The sequence below is a fragment of the Bradysia coprophila genome, unplaced genomic scaffold, assembly GCF_014529535.1.
Source record: "Bradysia coprophila strain Holo2 unplaced genomic scaffold, BU_Bcop_v1 contig_297, whole genome shotgun sequence".
In the NCBI taxonomy this organism is placed as follows: Eukaryota; Metazoa; Arthropoda; class Insecta; order Diptera; family Sciaridae; genus Bradysia; species Bradysia coprophila.
In genome coordinates this window covers 9,080,025-9,103,325 of record NW_023503555.1, presented here as the reverse complement: position 1 = coordinate 9,103,325, position 23,301 = coordinate 9,080,025, and the positions used below count along the sequence as shown (strand labels likewise).

The 23,301-nt window shown below is 34.5% G+C and overlaps 1 protein-coding gene across 6 annotated transcripts in view; it reads left to right on the top strand.

Annotated features, from left to right (window-relative positions):
- Positions 1–5,984: 5,984 nt before the first annotated feature.
- Positions 5,985–23,301, top strand: part of LOC119079084 (CUGBP Elav-like family member 1-A) — a 75,710-nt gene continuing 58,393 nt past the window's right edge. For 2 of the 6 annotated variants that reach the window (XM_037186899.1, XM_037186894.1), the window contains exons 1-2: positions 5,985–6,884; positions 7,891–8,683. In XM_037186899.1, the coding sequence (XP_037042794.1) occupies positions 8,545–8,683 (139 nt within the window). In that variant the 5' untranslated portion in view covers positions 5,985–6,884; positions 7,891–8,544. The remainder of the gene's footprint in view (positions 6,885–7,890; positions 8,684–23,301) is intronic. The other 4 variants (XM_037186898.1, XM_037186897.1, XM_037186895.1 and 1 more) reach the window with 4 other exon arrangements.

Here is a 23,301-nt window from a genome sequence, read left to right as displayed (position 1 = left end):
TTGAAAATCGTAGTCTCTACACTTTACGTTGGAAAATGCAAAATTTAGTAACCAGAACTACAGGGTAGTAAACGTGCAAAAGATTTTCAGCATAATATTGTTTTTCAAGAACCTGAACCAAGAAATCTTTACAGTTTTGACAGTGATACTTCAATTTTAATCACACGACTCTTGAAAGCTTTTGGAAAAGTACTACGGAAAGTTAGTCACAAGTGCCCCGGCACATAAAAACCATAAACCTCAATGAATACAGATAAAACGTACACACACGTACCGCATTCTACACACTCTTGTGTATCTGAACAATTCGGCGATAAATCAGAAATTATTATTTTCACCTTTGGTACCTGTTAAACGTGCAATAATTTGTAAATATTTAATAAAATAATTTGAATTCTTCGCTGGCAATAACATGCATAAAATATGTGTTACATGTTAAGTTAAGTCACTTATAAATGGTACACACAGACACCTCCGCTCGCAGTATCATTTTTTAATAATCGTTTTTTATCTACAGAAGGAAAATCTCTGCTATGTTCGCAGGGAGTTAATATTCGCAAGCATCTACCGAACACAATTCCACCTACAATATTGTTGGTAATTAAAAGCGATTTTTAATAAAAAGTGCCTCTGGTACACGATAAAACACAAAATGCTTCTAGTGTTTGCTGATATGATTGTTTATCTGTTTGTTTACACTCATACAATAAGCAAAGCATTCCACTTTTCTACTGAAAAGCTTAATACACAGTTTTGTTATGCTCTCTTCTTCTGGTTCTGTTTGGGAAAAACTTTTTCATCATTCCCAGGTATGTTTGTTCATATATAATATAGATCATGCCAATCGTTGTGTGTAAAACGGAATAGACATACCATCGGATTATATATACACATACAATGTATGCTATACACCCAGCGTGGATGGATATATAAATTCTGTAGAGGTAGCGCATTTTCTAACTGATTGTATATATATACATGTGATGTTGGTTTGGGGGATGTGAACACGATAATGATTATTAATTTCGTTTTAAGCTTCATATTTATGTAAAATAATTAGCTTTTATATAGCGTAAATAAAAGCAAAAGTTGAATGAAAGTTGAGTTTATTGAAATTTTGGTTTTAATTTGTTTTAAATTTTGTTTTAAAATTTTCTGAATGAAAAAGTTTAGGCAATAATTACAGGGGATGAATGGATATATGGGTGAAAAATTCGAATAAAATATAATTTTAATGGAAAAATGATTTTGTAATAAAAAAAAATATAAAAAGTTTCGGTGGTTTAATGAAAACGCAACTGCTTTTATGTTGACGAATTTTAAAATGGAAAAAAATATATTTTAATTTTCGGTGGTATCCACAGAATTTATTTAATGGATGGATTTTAATTATTTAGAGAATATAAGAGAAATTTACACAAAATTTTAATTAATCATTTTATAAGGTTAAATATGGGCTACGTGGACCCGTACGAGAAGTCTCGGAACAGTTCGAGTTTGACCTGACCTGTACGTGAAATCAGCTAGCCTGCAAAATTCAGGTCAGGTCCGATTTTTTTTGACCTGAACCTGACCTGACTTAAATTTTAAAAAAATTCATTTTAAAATTGAAAAAAGAAACCGAAAAAATATAGAAATCTGACAGCTTGTCAGGTCAAGTCAGGTTACTTTATTTTAGGGCATTTCAGGTCAGGTCAGAAAGAAAAATTCAGGTTCAGGTCGTCTCAGGTTTCAGGTTTTTCGGGTCAGGATTCAGGTTGGTCTGACCTGCTCAGCTTATCTGAATTCTCCATTTCGAATTTTATTGAATTCGTTCAGTAACAACTTTACGGCCGATAACAAGTGCAGTACGGACCACCGGCCTAATGTGACTTCCGAAGCACGCCTCGCCATGCAAATACTTTATGAGTGCTTAATCGATATATCGCCTAAATGTAGGCTTTCATGTGCACTCGGATTAGTCATATTTGGCTTAAGAGGCATCGGTACTTTATTGAAAAGCGTACATTTGAGCGTTTTTAAATACTGGATCTTAGTTTACTTTTGTTGATATCTTTCTACCAGAATCCTTTTTCAAAAATGTACGACCGCAATTCCGACCACGAATGTGGTAGCTTTATTTAGTTCGTAAACACTGAGCCGTCCCGTCCATCATTTACCCTTTTCTACATCTTCCCTCTCTCACTCAATCAATCTCTTCTGCATCTCCTTTTACCCGTGACTTTAATTAAGAAATTATGTTTCTTTAAGAGGGCAGACTAGGTGTGAAGTAGGCTGTAATTGAAAAATTGGTTTTAAAATTAATGTAGACCATTTAATGAAAATCTGTTCCAGCAATTAGATGAGCAATATGTTTATCTATCTCTAAAAAACGAAAAACGATTTACAATAAGCAACAGTTGGAAGAAAACCGATTTCCAAAATATGAACGTCGCTTAAAGTTAGGCTATGCAATATTTTTTTGGAAATCGGTTTTCTTCCAACTGTTGCTTATTGTAAATCGTTTTTCATTTTTTAGAGATAGATAAACATATTGCTCATCTAATTGCTGGAACAGATTTTCATTAAATGGTCTACATTAATTTTAAAACCAATTTTTCAATATATAGCCTACTTCACACCTAGTCTGCCCTCTTAACATTACCAGCAATGTTTATCGACCTCTCCTAATTTTTGATATTCTTTCACGAAAAAAAGGTTATTGAAATCGGTTACGTTTTGCTCGTTGCAAAGACAGACCAACTTTGACCATAACCAACGCACTTCAAGCAAAAGTGCTATTAATGACAGCTGCCAAATAGAGTACTATTTTGAATGAAATTTTATAAATTTTATAAAGTATTAATGCAGCTAGTTTTTGTAGTTGTAAATTACCAACAAAAATGTTCAAATAGTTGATTCTGTACTAGCATTGCCAGTGTAACTATTTTATTCCTCATCAAATATTTACTAAAAAAAGTTCGAAAATCTGTAGCACATAGTAGCACAAAGTGAGTCAACTTCACTTTGTAACTCTTATGTAACTTGCAAATTTGTCAAAACCTTTACCGAAACCATTTTTTTCGCTTAATAGAAAGGAAAAAGAAATGCAAAGTACTTCAACTACAACAACTACTATTACGTATGTTCAAACAATTTGGGTCAAGCCCTTCGGTTTTAATGTTTTTATCCCTGATGCGAGATGTATTGTATACCCAACGATGAAATATGCAGATGCAGATTTCATGTCTGAAACAAATTTCTATCTCTAGAATTTTAATCAAAAAAAACTTATTGTTTATGACCCGCTGTAGAACTTCATTTTGTATCGGAGGTTTCTTTGGAAAAGCAGCATATAGAAACCCCATTTTCCGTTTTAGTCATTTTAATTTCCCAGAAATTTATTGAACTAGACTGATCTGAAGCGGATAAATCTGCCTTATCGCAACAGCGAAGTTTTTAAGTGAATGATTTTCTTACAGTGGACGTCAGTGAAATTTAGGAATGAATTTGCTTCAGCTGTTTTTCAGCTGGTCCACTCATACAAACAAAATACTTATATCTTAACGGATGAAACAGTTATGCGCCCTTGCGTGGTAGTGGTAAAACCGTATAACAATGTATGATTTGAACCGTTTTGTCTGTATGAGTGTACCAGCTGAAAAACAGCTGAAACAAATTCTAAATTTCTTAATGTCTAAATTTCACTGACGTCCACCGCACTTCAAATGTGTCATTGTCAATTGAAGTATGGTCGTAGGTAGTTATACTATCTTAGCACATTCATAAGTCATTTTAACTAAATTTAACAAAAAATCGACAATAACATCTTTTGTTACGTAAAATAGCAACAACAACCACAAAACAATAAAATTATTAACTGCCACGATAGCAACAATAACTTTAAAAAAAATTGTCGTCTGTTATTCTAACCGCATTGTGTATATCAATTAACTGTTGTACGTATCCACCTTTTTTCAATATGGAAAAAAGCAACACACATCGATCGAAATATTTTAATCGTCCGTAATCGATACACATGTATAATACGCTCTGTATTGAAAGTACACACGGCCCAATATCAATACGTACGTACTAAGCATTATAATATCAAAACGGTATACCTAATGTATGATACAAACCAACTCTAATCAATGTGCATTCTTAATAGTTAGTTTCACTAGTATAATAGTTGAGCGAAGCATGGCTCACATGGTGTGTATGTCAATAATGTGCCAACCTAATCGAAATATTTTTTTTTATATAACCGAACATTACACTAAGCCGACTTCCTATCGTTATTCGCGGTTCTCGTGGTACATTAGGTTACTTTTACACACCGTATTCTTCAAGTGTGTATTCATTGTATGGAAGGTGACTCTATATACACTTTGTTTGAAAAAGAACGCAAAGGAAATTACCCAGTTAACAGATTCGTTTTAGTGCTGGTGTGTCTAGATCTAGATGCATCTGGTGTAGATTATTTATTTCAGCAATTAAGTAGCTTTATTAAAATCTACTACTTCGAGTGATCGGTAATTAAAGATTTTTAAGCTGCGATAAGTTGTAGGTTTCGATCAGTTTCGAGTCGAGGAGCTATAAGTTTCGAATAGTTGTAAGCTTCGGGTAGGTGGAGGTTTCAAGTACTTGTAAGTTTCGAGGACTTATAAGTATCCTGAAGATGTCAGTTTCGAGATGTTCTAATCTATCTCCAACAATTTGGCACCCTTTGGTAACCAGTCCGGCCCTGTTTGAAGGAGTTGCAAGTTTCGAGGTGTTGTAGGGAACGATGTGTTTCGAGAAGTTGTAGATTGTTGTTATCTTTAGATTTAACACCCAATGAGCTGTCAGACAGCCAGTTCGGCCCTGTTTAAAGGAGTTGTAGGTTTTCAGAAGCCGTAGATTACGAGTAGTTTCAAGTTACAAGTTTAGTTTTAGAACTGAAATTGTCTAAACGTGTCAAGAAGTTGTAGGTTTCGAAGAGTTGTAAATTTCGTGTAGTTGAAAGTTTCTATGAGTCACAATGTTCTAGAAGCAGTAAATTTTGAGGATGAACTGTTGTAGCCTACGAGAAGTTGCAATTTTCCTTTGTTTGTTAAGTAGTTGCAACGTAAGAGTAGTCGTGGTCTTTCCAGTCTCGCGGACTCGGCAAAATACCTATTTTACAGGACCTGTTCAATAAAGCAGAGTAGTCATCTGATGTCGACAACAATGACAAAAATAAGCGATGGCGTCTAGTCCGTACTCTATTATATATAGTGAATTGTATGAATGAAGTAAAAGATTTTGTGCCAAACACTAAATAAACTTTTAACAAAAAAAAGTAACAGACTTGGTGATACGTTTGTCGTTTCTGAAAGATTGTGGTGAGTTTTCATACTTACTGCACGAAGAAAGTGCCTGTGAGAGTGTAAAAAAGATCTACAATCAAAGAATCTAAAGAATCTACTTCCTTCGAACAATATGATTGTCAAGGAATGATTGTCACGGGTGGTCACGTAATACCACGCATTCATTTTTTGTACAGTCAGAGACAGTGAAATTTCAGCATGAATTTGCTTCAGCTGATCCACACATACAATCGAAGCTGTTTATGCGTCCTTATATGGTTTCACCACTCCACGCGCGCGTGTAGCAGCTTCAATCGTATAAACAAGTACAAACCATTGTGATTGTATGTGTGAATCAGCTGACACAAATTCATAATGAAATTTTACTGCCTCTGACTGTTATTCTTCAACAAAAAAAAATCTCAGAAATATCTTACAGCCATCTGGGTTCCACATTTTTTATCCATCCTCGACGAATTAATGACTAATAATAATTGAATGAGTTGGACCTGCAAAAATTTGTTTAAAAAAACAATTCAACAAAATCGCATGAATCGCGAATCGCATCCAAATTCTAAATAAGTCTGAAAATAAAAGAAATATTTGTGTTGGTTGGGATATGGCTATACAACACACATATGTATGTCAAAAAAATAATGAATAAGACGAATACCATACTGTTCGCGTTGCTCATTACCTCTCCGCACACACGAGAGTCGCGAGGCGCGATTTCAATACACATCAATACAAGAAAACTACAATTCAATATTTAGAAGTTCTCTTTGGAACTTTAATTTTTTTTTGTTTCTTCGTTCTTTCTTCAATATTTTTCTTTTTTGTTATCGGTCGAAACGCTAGAAATAGTCTGCCATTACACCGTTCAAGTAGTTTCAATCGTCTCGAGAAGAACTATTTTTTTTTCATGTATATAAAGTACGCAGTGCATTTCAAAAACGTTTTCAATATACCTTCTGTGTTAGCATATAATATAGCATACACAGCATTACTCTTACTCTTTATACAATCGCGCGAGTTGAGTAATTTCAAACGCAAAGACGAACCGTCGATATTGAAACGAACAGAAAAAATATTAAACTCAACGCTGCTATCAATTTGAATATTGAAATGAAATAAAGACGAAAAAAAAACTATCGTCAACAATTTTTTTTTGTCATTGTGTACATAAAATTAATAGTTAAACTAACGTCGGACATACTAGTCGCATGTGTATTCTTTACGATTTTTTTTCCGTTCGTTCGTTGGAACAATATTAAGTGACATAACGTTTGTAGTGGAGTGTCTTTCGAGTATCATAAGAATATTGTAGTCAGAAAAATGTGCGGTTTATACAGTACACCGAGACATAACCAAGGTATATTGTGATGATAATAATAATAAAGTTAAAAAAAAACGGTGGTGCTATTAAGTCATCCGGTGTAAATTATGCAATCGATTTGATTAGACAATTATGAAACATTTTTTGATTCCATCGATGTTTCGTACTAATTGACATTGACGTAGCCGAGGACGTATACCTGTTGAATCATACTATACCAGTGAATTGACAAAATAAAAGTAAAAAAAAAAATTGTGCAAAAAAAGCTGCTACCGTTGCTACCGGAATATATATTCCGCATCTCAATAAAAATTGTTTTTTCAAAAAAAAAATTATTCTTCCATCAGTTTCATCAAAAAATAATATTTTTCCACGTGAATAATTCATATACAGCGCTCATTACGTCCCACAAAAATTTTATCTGTTTTTCGGTTTGTCGTCTTTTTTTTAAAAAAAAAAAAAAAGGAAACAACGAGACACTATTTTGGAATCGTTGTTGTTGGTAATTCATGTCTCTAAATCATTGAAATTCGGTAATGTGACATCTTTTTCACACTTTAACGTGACGATTACACAGAGAAATTCATTATTATCATTTTTTTTTTCTCTCGGTCGAAGAGCAAAACAATACGTTAATAGATTTCTCATGAGTTTAGCAATATATAGAGATTGCATTATACAATATATATATTCACAATATGTGCAACAAGTGAACGAGCGAAACAAGTGACACACTTTATGTATTATACACACAACTCGTACAATTTGAATCTTGTCGACGCACCCATAGAGACTTTGGAAAATATACTTACCGATCACTTAATTTAAAAAAAAAACGTTTTTCATTTGTAAGAAACGATCTGGTTTATTTCAGGCTGAAAACCCAACTTTTTTTTAACATATCGCCGCAGAAACAACTCTTAATACTTCTCATACCGAAAACCTATAAAATAATAATTAAATTTGACTGATATGCGATACGTGGTGTATCTGGAATAATTCAATGATTAGAGGAGAGAAACACATTTATATATCCATACATTATACCAGAATATTGTCGAGTGATACGTGTTCATTACTCAAAAAAGATTTTTTTTTTTTTTTGTTAAATGAAAACCGATTTTTTTTTTATTTTTTGAATGAAATTCAAGTGTTGCATTGATTCGACCGAAACTCCAGAATAATTTTTTTCTTTGTTCCTTATACATATACAAAGTACTACGTGAAGATTTTACATAATTTCAGAGTTTATCTTTTGTCATTACATAAAAATTTCGTAATTTCGTAATAAATAAAATTTAACAAAAAAAAGTGCAGTGCATAGATAGACATATATAGACACACTATAAACCATCATATATATCTGAATGCACTTCACATCAGAGCATCAAATGCACTACTGCTGCAGCTACAATATACAACAGTGCAACAACAACAAAAGTGCGGCTTGAACTATCATGGAACTATATGCAATTTTTGAATTGCACATTATAAAATGAATATTATTGTGTGTTTTGTTGAATGCATTTTTCATTAGGTTTTAATTATAAATGCACATAATATTGCCACAGTATATACATCGCAGTACATACATGCATTATAGTGTTGTGTCATAGAATATAAAAAAATTGAGAATCGAATGTAAAATCTACCTTAAATGAAAACACATGCACATTAATACGAGGTTTTTTTTTTGATTTAATTGTTTTCGTTAAGTATTTCAAGAAAATTAAATTAATTTTTATTTTATTGTGTACAGTTTAAGACGACAAAAAAATAATCGCAGAGAGTGTGAGCTATAAAAATTGCTTATATTGTAAATTGGTGTGTCACGACAAGCTCCAAGTCGTTACAACAAAGTGAAAAATCAGTGAACGAAAATTAAAAAAAAATCAAATTATGAAAAGTCGTACCAAGCAAATAAATTCGTTTTCGGTTCAAGGCTTAAATCATACTCAATCAAATGGATCCACATATCCCTCCATAAGCTCGGCGTATTGGCAGCCGGCACCCAATCCGACACCGTACTTAGTGCCAGGTAATTTAAATGAAAAGATTTTTTATTTGCTAACACTGTAAATCCGATTAGCCGACGTTCATTTCGTATACATGTTTTCAATGGGTAGGTGACAGGGACTATTTTTTAGGAATAGATTTTCTCATTTTTTTAAGCAATTTTTCCTCAATTTTCCCGCTTTTCCTCAAAATTTTCCGTATTTTTTCTGAAAAATGTTTTTGCGAAAATTTTTGAAAATTGAAAAAAAAAATTCACAAAAATAGTCTCTGCTCTGGAAGACCCGCCTTTTGTTACATCTTTTTTGACTTTGATAGCACATGAGATTATGTTGCGAAGGATAATATTATGTAAAATGTGAACATTGGTCGGTCAAAGGATATTTCTGGTATTGTTGTTGAAAAAGCGTATTGCTTTCACAGAAAACTTTCATTCCGTAATTGTTGAATTACCTGAAAGTTACAATACAAATATCGCATCCCAACGGGATGATTCTGGAAATATACCCAGAAATGCATAAAGAATTCTTTGATACATAACATATTACAAAATAGTTGAATTGTTGCTCAACATATCAACTATGGTTTACAATTGGGTTAGAGCATCCAGAAAAGCATGCTTCGAAGCAAAAAACTAGTCCACGGTATGGCTGCAAAAAGATTTGCTCCGATATAATTTAGAAGTTAGAAGAAGTTTTTGGAGTCCAGAAAAGAATTACGAAATGGTGGACCAATAACTTCGATTTTACACTATTTTCAGACATTCCTTTGATCAAAAGTGTGGCCAGACATAAGGATCAAAAAAATGTTGTCTTATCACGACAGCCTGAGTCAAGTTTAAAGCGACTGATAAAATGCGGTGCAGTGCGAGAGTTAATATTATGACCAAATCATTTTTATGAAATTTTAAGCATTTTAGAGACATACCACAGAACAACTTCATTTGATCGAATATTTTCAGATATTGATTTCAGAAATCTTTTACTTCATTTGGTTTGAACATGCTTTCTGCTATATAAGACCTCATTAGTCATACATTGTCGTTTATTATTGTCGATAACAGATAACAGCCGTATGTAACTGTTAGAACAGTCCTTAAATGATATTACTTTTACGTTAGTCCGAATTTCAAACCGCTTACCAATGACAAGTCTGACAAGTCTCCAGAACTTGATACAAAATCTTTTTTTTCATTTGCATTGACATACGTTTTTCTATATAAGAAAAACTAGTCAGATCGTCCCATTACTTATTTCTTCTATTGTCGTTAGCAGAGGTGACAAGTAAGAGTTTCTGTGGCTTCTTGAACACTTGGCGTTCATGTGATGCTTGTTACAACATAAATATTTTCACATTTTCCCCCATTATTTACTTTTCCTGATAAATGCTCTTTTCATTAAACGTAGAGGTCATATTGTACTACTAGTCTGGCCCTGTGAACAACCGCAATGATCTAAAGAACTCATTCGGGAATTAAAAACTCGTTACCCAAAGTGAAGATTTTGACATATTTTACATGAAAGAAGTGTCAAAATTCTCACCAGTGAAACTTAACGAAGAGTTTCTGAAAGTGATTAAAATAGCAGAATGTTTCTTTGAAAAAGAGCGTGAGAAATTTATAGGAAATGAAATAAAATAAAATCATTGCTGCGAAAAAAATGTCAATCCGATCCGAGGCCAAGTTTAACGACACACTTACTTGAGACGAGTTTGAAACAGAATTGAAAATTCCATTGAATATAACTCACTAAAGATGAATGTTAGCAAGACTCGAAAAAAAAAAACAGGTTAAGGCAGTGGTTCAAAGGATTTTCAAGTATTTTTAAGGTTGTAAGGATAATACGTTGATTTCCTAGGATTTTCTTTGATTTATAATGATTTTCTTAAAATTAAAAAAAAAATTGAGGATTTTTAACGAAATATAGTTTTCTTTGAGTGCAAAAGGATTTACTACGTTTATCTAACCCCTGGCGCGACGTCATCTGTGAACGGCCCGTGACAGATTCCATAAGATGATAGATGTTATATTGACTCTTCGTCAAAGAACTTGCGTCACTCGGACTCCATGAATGAAATAAAATTTCTGTCAACTGTCCCAACGTCACTAATCCTTTATTTTCTGCAACATTTTCCTTTGACCAATATGCAAACTTTTCCTATTTTAATTCATCTCAATTTTATGTATTTTATGCGCTCCATGAACTCAATGCCATCGTTAGAATCCAAAAAGCGATTGGATTATGACTGTAATATTAGGGCCAGTCATGGAGCAGATAACGAAATTATATTTTCGGTAATAGAATTCATTCAATATGGGGGCTTGTATGTATGCAAAATATTATGCGAAGCCGTTTACTGAATGTAGGTGAAACCAGACTGACATTCAAGCTCTATTAAGCCGATTATGGGAACAGAATGAATGTAATTGAAAGTTGATAATAAAAGCGTTAAGCTCGTTTCGCTTTTATGTTATATTTTCCGCATAACCGAACCTTTATCCCAAAAATTGCGAACGAATTGGCATTTATGCAACATTATTTCGACGAATTTGAAAATTTTATTTTACATTTTACAATCCAAACACCATATACCAGATTCTGACCATCGTTGCATGAGAGCACAGATAGACTACAGAAGAGTCACACTGACAAACATTTATTTTCCATTTAAAATATTAATGCTGATGTATGCAATGTGCATGTTACGTTACGTATGTTTAAATAAATATGAAAAATTACGACTCGCTCGTACAAATTTCTAAAACTACCAGAACTGTTATGCGAGGAGTCAGGGCCGGACTGGCTCGAAAAAGCACTTCGGTCGTTGGATGAAGAAAACTTCTGAAAAGTCCTTTGCCCTTCATTGATACAAAAAATAAAAAACTCTTCGAGCATCGCCCCAATACCCATAAGGTCAGTACGAGCCTGGTGAGACCAGCGCCGTTCACGTTTTATTTTACTTATAATGGAGTTCATTCATAAGATTTTTTTGAATACAATGAAGCATGGAGACAGCTTAACATGATGACATAAGTGCATTTTCTACACACGATTCGTATTACGCATTTACACATCATCCACTTCATCCACCATATTTTACATAGAACGGCACACATTGTTTGTATACTACAACACACGTTCAGTGTCCATTCGACGCCTGAAAAAAATTGGTAAATCTACTCTCTCGTTTTATGTTGTCTGACTTCTCTTAAGATTTTTGATTTACTTGCATCTCCATCCACTTTCGATTTTTTTTTTTTTTTTTTTGAAAACTGTTCTGTGAGTAATGAATGTCCGTCAAATGCATCGAAAAAGGAGCACAACAATTGGAATTCCAACCATATTGGTATGAAGCTTGTCGGAGCGATGACCTCTTGTGTTGTTGCTTCAGCAATTATTGTTTCCCTTTTAGATATGCAAATGTACAAACCTAGAGTTTTCAATTTGTTAGAGGCACAGTGAACACGTGAAATTAGAGAATGGAGCGGCAGATTCATTATTTTTGATTTTCATCAAAATTTTTGCACCGCTCCTTGTGTTCCTTCATTGTTCTATATTTGTTATAGTTCATGGAGTTTTAGGAATATTTGTCTGTATGTGCACAGTTCCATATCATTTTCAACAATTTACTCGAGAGTTACCAATTAGAGAGTTTATGAGAAGTAATAATACTAGAAAGTCATAGGCAATGGTCTAGGTTGTACATCCTTGATAGCTGTGACTCCTTGAAAGCTACAAGTTGACACATGTATAATTTACAAGTGATTTTCTATGGCTCTGTTGTCCAAAATGTTTATTAGCTTTTCTTAGTCATGAAATAATGTGGAATACCGCAAGGCAAGGACGAATCAATATAAAATCAGAAACCATTGATCCAGTGTCTGCAGCCATTTTTTCTCCATAAGTTTTTCAAGTGCTGCCATATCATTTTCAGCTTAATGGAAAACGGATAAAGAGTGAAATTTTTGGAGAGCGAAGCGAGCGTTTTAATATTAACCGCTAAATGCAGAAAGAAAACGTGTCACATTAGTAAATCGTAAGAAAAATGAAATCTCATTCGTTTAGCTTCCAAAAGTCGGACGATGTTAATAAAAGTTTGAAATAGATTCAAATAGGAAGAAAATCGTTAGACTCGAAGTTAAACGAATAAAATTTCATTTTTCTTACAATTCGATTGTATGATGTGCCCCATTACCATTTAGCTATTAATGTGTGACCCACGGATGTGGAAGAGCAAAAGAGATGCACATTCAATTCAAAACCATATCATACATTTGTTTTAGAATATAATGAAAAACCGGTTTTTGTTTAGGAACTGACCAAATATTACCTTCCTTGAGACTCAAGTCCAGAAGGGAACCAATAAGTTCACCTCTATCACCAGTAGTTCTCGAGTTCTAAGACCCGAAAGATGGCGGACATCAAGTGGAAGATTTCTTTTAGGTATTTATCTCTGTTCTTTTCGATAGAAAACTAATGGAAAAATGAGTCTTCCCAAAACCTTGAAGGGATCCGAAGGAGGAAGGAAGTATGAGCTGAAAATCTGTCTCAGGACCAGGCAAAAACGAATCCCAGATTACAGCCATGTACCTTTTAAAAGTCTAAAAAAAATTAAAAAAAACTTTGAAATGACCCATTCCCAGTCCCTATAGTCAGCTGTCCTGGATGGTCCAAGTTCGGCCGGCCAATATGAGTAGTATTTGAATGTAGCTTTCGAATGACACATCAACTTTGAAAGTTCGATCAGAAATGGCCAGGGAAAACCGCACCATAGTTGAAGAATTTTTCGGTACACTTTTTCGGAAAAAGTGATTTTGACCTTATTTCCGTTCCATACAATATCGGCATTGAGCCATACTTCGCAAAACAGACTTTTAAGGTTTTTATATAAATTTTTCCGGTTGGATTCCAACCGTTGGAAAAACAAGAAAAGACAATGTACAGAATAAGTATCATCTGTTATCGACAGCTCGGCGACAACAAAGTGCGAGAAGTTCTGTGTAATGTGATCTTATATAGGAAAATATATGCAAAAACTAGTGAAGTAATAGATCTCGTGTCAATCTGTTGAAAAATACTTACATCAAATGAAGTAATAGATTCGATAAAATTACATTATTAATATGACTGGTTCTCACAAAGACACCACTGCTACTTTCTCACACCAATTTCAACGGTTCATTTCATTTAGTAGCGATCGTCTACGTCAATCCGACACAAAGTCTGTAATTACAACTGTTTTAGTAGGTCCCCATTTGCCACCAACATTTATAATCAGACTACTAGCTGGTGTACATTATTACACGACGATTAAGCTGTGCTATACGTTCACGTATGATTTACAATAAATAAAATTTGAAAACATATGTGTGTACGCTCGCTCCCCCCCAACACACACACACGGCTTGCATGCCATCCACGTTTAACAATAATTAAAACCATTTATTTTTCTGTCAACAATGATATCCCTTGAAAACGTTGCCATCTGAATATTTGATGGTAAATCATACAATTCGTAAACATTAATTGTACAAAACAGTTTTCGTGAAAATTATAATAAATTGTGTCGTCGGACGAACATTCCTGGTGACTATATGTTGTTGGATGAGCGAATGTGGATGTTCTTTCGGGGGTGTTATGTTTTAGTGAATAATGCAAATCATCTGACTACCATATTACTACCACCACCCCTCGGTATATATTATACAATGTACACAGTCGGATGATATGTTATATACGTTCATTACTGTGTATTAGATTACACATAAAAGCTAAAAGCTATGCGTTGTCTTTCCAGTTAAACAATACGTACACTTACACGAACATTTGTCATGCACCATCGTGTATGACATGGATATACGTTGCTGCTGTAAATACATTTTCATTTGACACACGCACATAATGGATAGTTATATGTACGTATCTCGACTGTATCCTTTGCGAAAAATGTATAATTCTCACTAATATCCATGAAACATACAAAGCGAAACGTTGTACGTTTAGTGCCATATAAATTTAGTCGATCACTTTAGATGTCATGCATTATTGTAGCTATCATCATACGTACACGTACATTTACATCAGTGGTGTGTGCTATGTAGATATATCAATGATCCTTACACTATATATAGCGTACGACTAGACTAGACACATTTCACATACAATAATACGTTCATTGAAGATGGCCCAAGGCAGTTTAGTTACTAATTACATCTTTGTGCCTACAATCTCATTAATCAGCATATATCAAACTTTCTGTTTTACACAACTAGACATGTGGGAAATGAATTTATTGCCACATATAAAGTGCCACAAAGTGGCGCACGAAGTGAGCTTTTGTGTTGACGAACAAAAGGAAAGTTTTCTTTTTTGTGTGTCGAAAAATGTTCCAAGACGATGTTCGGATGGGAAAACTATATTATTTCGACACAATGTGCACAGATAGACATGGGTGTGGGTTTGAGGCGAGAGATAGAGAGAATGTGTATACTCTGCCAGTGGTACGTTTTCGAGAAAACATATGTCTCTGGCTGACAATGCATATGGATTAAAAGTTGTACGAATTGACAAGTACATTGGGGAAGGAAAATGATTAAAAGTTTTCTTCCATCTTACACTATACGATGAAGCAATTGCATATCAAGCACCATTGCATGAACTTTTGCATTATGGACTAAAGTAGCGGAAATTCACCATTTTGATGGCATTTTGATTTCACGAGTCAGTGGAAATCGTTTCATCGTAGCCCGGGTGCAATTGTTAGGCAAGTGAATCGATTTGAATTGGTTTAATTGGTTAATTCAGAATTCCTTGTGAAGGGGCTGGGGATGCGGTCTGAATCGAATTGTCTTTTCAAGTGTGGTGAGGGCAAACCAGTTAAAACAAACTGCAAAGCAGTGGAAATGAGTTATCCGAAAAAAAGTTTTAATTAGTGGTTGGCAGTCAAAGTTTCTGTGTCGCTTGTTCAGAACTCAAGATTTTTTCCTTTTCATTTCACAGAGAGGAATTCTGTTATTGATTGGCGGTAGCTATTTTATGGATACGTTGGTGTCTATCTGGCAGTGCCTATTTTCAGAAATTTTCGAGAACCTCGAGAGTTTTCAAGAATTTCTTGAATTTTAAAACTTTGATCCATTTCAAGAATATTAAAGAATTTCCAGATTTTTGAAGAATCAATCGCACGAAAATAGTAGCAAGGCTGCTTCCATAGCTACTGTTTCCGCAGCAACAATTGCCTTCAGAGCTTTGCGATCTCGACAGACTCTTAGGCGACTGGTAGTACCTATTATGAATAGTAAGCAGTGATAGGCCTCGAGACAAACGAATGTCCATAGTTGTTGTGCACAGTAACGGTGTTATGACAACATTCTACATAAGTGATAGTTGGGATCATATTGACCTTTTCATTGGCAGATGACAGCGACGCTTAAACGTCAAACGAAATAGGTATGAGAATTAGCCACGCAATGGTATATTTTCCCTCAATTGTAATTGTGAAATAGAATTGAAGAAAAATCGACGATTTTGTGACCACTTCGAATTAATATTTTCGTTTGACGTTTAAAATGTCACTTTGACATTCGGTCTTCACTGTCACATATCAAGCCTAGCCAGCAATTTTGTAGCCATAGCTAAAGTTACCGCAGAAACAATTGTCTTGAGAGCTTTGAGATCTCCATAGTTACTGCTTCTTAAGAGTTAAGAGACCTTGTGACTATCAGACTCTTAAATTCTTAATTGTTGCGAAGACTACTAGTACTAGTAATAACTGGTTTGACTAGTAAGCAATGGCCTTAAGACTAACGAGCGTCTATTCTTGGTGTTTTCATATCAAGACTACACATATAGCAAGCAGTTACACAGTCTACAGTTTCCGCAGCTACAATTACCTCGAGAGCTATGAGATATCGATTCTTACAACTTCTCGAGAGGTTAGGACTGGACATTTAAAGTATATTGTAACATAGAGAAACTAAATTTCAAACTCCACCGGAACCCCGTGCTTCTGCTTATAGTATTATACATAAAAAACACATATCGGACGAGCCAACCCAACGAAAAATTGCTCGTATGTTTTCAGCCTAAAGTTCATTACACCATTGCAATAGTTTACTTGTACTTGTGGCTACACGGACCAAAATTTATACGGTTCACTAGAGTCCCCCAAAACCATTTCTTGTTAAGAAATCAACCATAAGAAATTGGACAATCGTAAAATTTATCCCATAATCCCATAAAGAAGGGAAAATATTTCGATAACTCTCTGGGGATTCATCTCCCATGACAAATAAATTGATTAAAACTTCAAATTCCAGACCATATTCCTCGATAATATAATCCCTTTGTGTAAAAAATTCCATCAAAAACAAATCATAATTCTCTAGTTAGTCTCTCCATGCACGTATAAATAAGGGCATTAGTATTCCGAATAATATCTCTATCAAAACGAAGTACATGTGACTCTTCATGCCGTTATATGGAAAATAATTTTTTTTTTCGGTGTTTTTCAAGCATTAGGGGAGAGAGAGTGTGTTATGTGTCACATTCAATGGTAACAACACACATGGGGTTAATCGGTTGACCTATGCGTACATTTATGTATACAGCATATGTATTGGACAATATCTCCGTCAACATATAAAGTGGGTATACGAAACACTCGTTTTCATTTCCAGAAAAAGGCTATCTTCATCAGAGCAAACTAACTTACATTCGGAGCTTTTTCCTCGTTTTACTTTCGGAAGTAACTAACCAAAATCCATTATTTATGCTTTGTGTTGAATAGAGAATAATACGACGACGACGAACAAAAAAAGAAGAAGCAAAAATCGAAGAAAGATAACTCTTACCATGGAGCATTTCTGAATAGTTGGACGTGTACACAGCCACACACTATTCGGATACAAGAACCGAAACAACATAATAGAAGAAATAATAAATTTTGTTTTTATTTTACTTTTCTGTCGGAGGATATAAAGATTTTCACGGTACTTCGTCTTACCCATTGTACGAAAAATGGAGAAATGGGGGTAACAACGTACAAAACAAAAGTCAAAAACGGAAATTAATTATCTACAAGTGGCTCTTTGCTTTTTGCGATATATAGGTCAAGTGAATGCGAGATGCGAAAGCAGGAAGAAATCTTCTAGCGAATAAGTGGGGAAGTTGTATACACGAGAATAGTTTTGTTTTGTTTCTGTCTGTATAACGGAAGAAAAAAATGCGAAGGATAATTGAAGATGAGAATAATTCAATGATACTGAATGATTTAAAGAACAGTTGTTAGTTTCATTGTGTGCTGTTTTGTTACAATGCGAACCCGTGAAATGAAGAGTCAAACAAATTAACAAAACTACTTGGATCAACGACTTTTCCGTTATTTCGGAGCATAGACAGATGCCCCACGGCACTTTGAGTCTCTCATAAGCCAACGGCTTGAAACCTATGCCATATTATTGTATTACCTAAGACGCAAAACATTTGTTCTACGACTTTAGTCATCTAGCGGTAGAAGGGCTAGAACGTGGGTAGTGTGTATCTCGTCAACCACACATCATAGCAAATCCAGACTGGAGTGAAACTGAAGGTATTAAAGCCAAACCTTTATTTTGACCCCAATTTGGGTTTTTTATGATGTGTCATTGTCGAGATATACAATAGTGCTACTGTCGTTCTAGCCCTTCTAGCATTAGATAGCCAAAGTCGTTTAAGTCGTGGCCTTAAGAAGGACTCAAAATGCCGTTCGGTATCTATTACTTAAATCTTCAATAGACCAAGAGTACACGGAGAGTCTAGTTCTAGTTGAGGTAGAGTCTAGAAGGCAGAGAGGTAACTAGTCTCTCTATATACTAGTCACTAGTAGAAGGACAGACTGTAGTAGAGGGATATAGTCTAGTATTGTCTAGAAGAAAGAGTTTCACAACGTTCCTGAAAAAATATATTTTTAGACACCTTAGAAGCTCTAGAAAAAGAGTTCTAATGATGGCATGCCTAATGTATGTATTAGAGAAATTAAATAGGTGTCAGAATAGAGTTAAATTGGCTCGCATAGTTTGTACTACGTAGGTGAAAGCACTGGGTTTCAGGTGGTTTAGAAATTTAGTTTTTTCATGTTGGTGGCAAATACTGTCTTAGGTCTTAAGTTTGTGAAAGAGAAAGTCAATTTTGAACAAAGCAATATGCGTAACCTTCCTATAAAAACCTTGAATTTGGCAAATGAACGTGTGGCAACGTGTAAAAAACAAAAATTAAAACCCCCTCAAAGCCAGTGGCGGTCCACTCGTCAAACCATTACCTGAACAAATTCCTTAATCTCTTAGTGTCACACGAAGCTTGCCATTGAAAAATTATATTTCTACTGGAAAATCTGTCGTAGTAAACAGATTCGCCAGCATGTTCCCAGTCTACGTATCCTTAATTAAATCAAAGTTGTTATTAACACAAGCAAGCTCAAAACAAAGATCTGGTCCATACAAATTGTTACGCAAAACCCATGTTTCGTACAGTTCAGGCAGTTTAATGATAAAATGGTGTTTTTAGTGTTATATTGAAAAACAATGACACTTCAAGATAATTGAATTTACATGCTTTTGTTTTCCCTACAGTTGAAAGTGGCTTATTACACACCTAGGGAAAACAAGAAATTTTGTTTAGGTTTCAAAAGCATGTAGTGTATATTACACACTTGTCACGAAGAAGTCGAGACTTGCCGAGTAAGTGTTACATAGAAAGCAATTTAATTATTTACTTTTTTCATGAAATTTTAATTTATTCAACAAACCTAAATTTGTATCTGTATATGATACAAATTCCACCCATGGAGTGGCTTCTATTCTTAACAAAAATTGCCCTACTCTATCCAGAACCATGGAAACTGGAAACTTTTTATGCCTTGTTATGTAAATAACTATTGTTATACGGTTTTCTTAACATGATGCGCTGCTACGTTTAATGAAAATCGATGCCGTTTTCTCATGCGATTACTGACTATGTTAAATAGGTCTGTTTCTGTTGCAGTAAGGTTGTTTCAATTTAGCATTATTATGTATTTATAAGATTGGGTCCGACTACTTACATTTACCATGCTAGTCGTATGGTATAAGTACCTCGTATTTACTGTCAGTGGCAAAATGCTTACATTCAGGTAGCGTGCAAGCTTCATGGATTTCTTTGGCAGTTTTATTGCATGTGAGTAGATTCAATGAATGACATTTTACCGCCCTTGTTATCAGTTTTTGTTTAGAATTTTTATAAATCTGTACATTGACAAGTTGGTGTTGAACTATGATACTAACCTCTTAGAAACGGTTAACCATCTGCTATGACGAAAATGCCAAAAATCAGCAATGAGATCCGGCCAGTGATCCCTTTTATATAGCAAAACGAAGCAAAAGATTTTAAATCAATGACTAGTCCATACCAAAGAAATGGCAGATTTTTAATCATTCTATCTAACTTGGGTTTCGGTTATGTCGATTTGAGGATATGTCGGGTTGAGGATCAGGCGAGTTAGGGATATGTCCGGTTGAAGTTTAGTCGAGTTAAGGATATGTCGGATTTAAGATGTGTCGGTTTAAGGATTATGTCGGTTTGAGGATGTAAGGATATGTCAAGTTGAGAAAATGTGCAGTGCAGAATATGTCGAGTTGATGATATATCGGTTGAAGGATACGTCGATTTAAGGAAATGTCGGGTTCAGGATTAGTCGAGGTAAGGATATGTCAGGTTAAGAAAATGTCGAGTTAGGGATATGTCGAGTTGAGTATATGTGGTGTTAAAGCCATGTCGTGTTAAGGCCATGTTGAGTTAAGGATATGTCGAGTTGAGGATATGTTGATTAAAGATAGCTACGTTTCATTGGACGTTACAAACGAAAATATAATGCAACGGCTTGGTGGCTCTCCAAATCCCTAATGCAATGTGATATCGTATCCACTCACAACCACATTGAGATTAGAAATTAAGAGCAAAACAATTGTTAATTCGATTGAGTTGTGAATGGAAGCCGATGTGGATTGTGGCAGAATGAAAATGCAGAGTCAGCATTTTGATATGTACGAATGTGAATCGTCTACCTTGCATATTTTAGACAGTTTCTAATCGTTGCATGAAGAGGGTTTTGCAAACAAACGATTTTCAGATTATTTACGTACGAATGATGTGAAACGTTGAGTATATATGTGAGCGTGCATAACGTTATTTCCCAGAGAGGAAATGCTAAAAGTTTGTGTTCCCATTCAATGGCAAAGAGACGTACGTAGCCCGAAAGATTCTACCAGCAAGTAAATTTTGGAACGTCTGTTCTGTAGTTAGATTAATTATGATACATGATCGGAACGATGAGTTGAGTAAATTTGCGGTATTTTCGAACGGTCTTGTTTACAGCCACACATTAGTTCACATTTCTGTATGAACGTGTATTCCAATTTTCCATTTTCTACCCAAACCGAAAACCTGATCCACCTTACCCCAAACGGACAGTTTACATATTCGATATAACGGTTTGAAAACCTCAGATAATTATACAAAAACATTAAATACAAAAGGTTTACCCACCTGCACACATTTCTACAAATTATTAACTAAAACGCTACAATATAATTAATGATTTTAATTCCAATTTATGAGTTTTCCTAACGTTTATACATACATACAATACGAGGAGAAAAGCTTAAAAGTTTACAAACTCCATGTATAAAGCGACCACATTATATGGGCATAATACCGCAGAAAATGCAGAGAGTTTCTGTTAGTTTTGTACGTTTTAAGTCAGTATATTTGAATGGAAAGTTGATAATTTAAATAGTCGCATGTTATATGAGCAACGAGTTTCACCACCACTTTTTTAACGACGGTTTATTTATAATGTTGCAGTTGCGTCCATATAATGAGTACCGTCTCCGTAATACCCCATATAATGTCATAATTCTGCCTCCCGTTTTTTTAATTTTATTTTTTATTTTAACATTTTTGAATGGGAAAATATTTAAATGTGAAATTTGCATTTGTTACTCTCGACTCTTAAATATACGGATTATGTGAATTCCAGGAATAAAAAATAAATATTTTACGTAACTGGTTGGCAAATTTAGACTGTGACACAGTTTAAGAATATCCTTTGCTAGTGAGGTTCCTAATTCAAATTTTATTGCCAGACTAGGGTTGGGTAGAGCAAATAGTTACATTTTAGACATTTTGAGACATTCAAAGGCAAAATTGTAGTTTACGGTGGTCAATCAATTTTTCCAATCTAAACCCTTCAGATATGACAATAGCACAATTATGAAGTCTGTTCCTTCTTTTGTGTTAAATATTTTCAACAGATGTTAATTGCAAACCTTTTACTTCATTTGTTTTAACATTTAATCTGCTATATAAGACAACATTAGCCAGTGGTCACTGAGCATTTTTGTGGTAGTTGTTGATAACAGATGCTACACCAACATAATGTCTTGATCTGTCATGGCCTTATGGAACGTTGGCAGCATCAACGATGAAATATGAGACGTTGAAATGTTTAAGTCAACACTCTATTCTTTCTGTTTCATGTATCTCGAGAAACTTCTGTAAAAAAAGAAGTTTTCAGTCTTTTTCGATTAAAAACTTCATCTGTACATATCTCAGTATGGATGAATTTTAAACCCATAAGACCCTATTTGTCCCGAAAGTACATGCGATTGCATTTCTAATGACACCCACACGACCCTGTGCGGTTCGTGTAAGTGGAGAAATTTCTGTAAGAAATGTGCAAGTTTTTGGTTTTTGACAAGCTTCGAATCGAAGAAATTTTTTGAAAGTGGTTTTGGCTTCTAGGGTGCATGTAAAAAAAATCACTGGAAAATGCGTCCGATTTCGGTAGGCTGTTTTTCAAAAGAATCCCTCACATAGACCTAAAATGGTAATCCGAAAATTCTATTTTGCCTGGAGTTGCTCAGATTGCAGCAATTTTATTTTTCCATTCATTCCATTTTAGGAATTAAAAGTGTGTCATTGAATGTATGCAACAAAATATTCAAAATGTCAAGCCAAGAGAATGATTCCAAAAAGACTAAGCCGCCGAACCTTAGTTTGATTAGAACCGAATTCAGTATAATTCAGCATTTGATTCACATCCGAATCTAAATTTACTGAAAAATAATAGGCTCTGATGTGACGTAAAAAAATCGTTTGTTCACGATCAAATAACCCGATCGATCAAGTTTGCTAGAATCCTAATTAGAGATTTACCTGGACTACTTTAACGAATTCACTGATTTTCGAAAGAAAAAATATTTATGCAAGGACTACAATCGCTAAACCGAACTGGTGTGCATACGTTATTTTGCACCAGCTGGTCACATACAATTCCAAATGGTACCAGCTGGTGCAAAATAACGTATGCACACCAGTTCGGTTTAGCGATTGTATTTCTAAAAATATGATTTCCTTATTTTCCAAAAAAAATATCTGATATGCACATAGTCATCGCAAGACATAGGTGCACTGATGATTGCGTGATACGCCGAAATCAGCATTGTTTTGTCCTGTTGTTCGTCCACACAATGATTGTAAACGGTAAAACGTTTCGTCACGAATCGTAAACGTTAACACGTTTCGTTCGCCCTTCGTTGAATAAGAGAAAAAAAAAATTCAACAATTTTCGTCA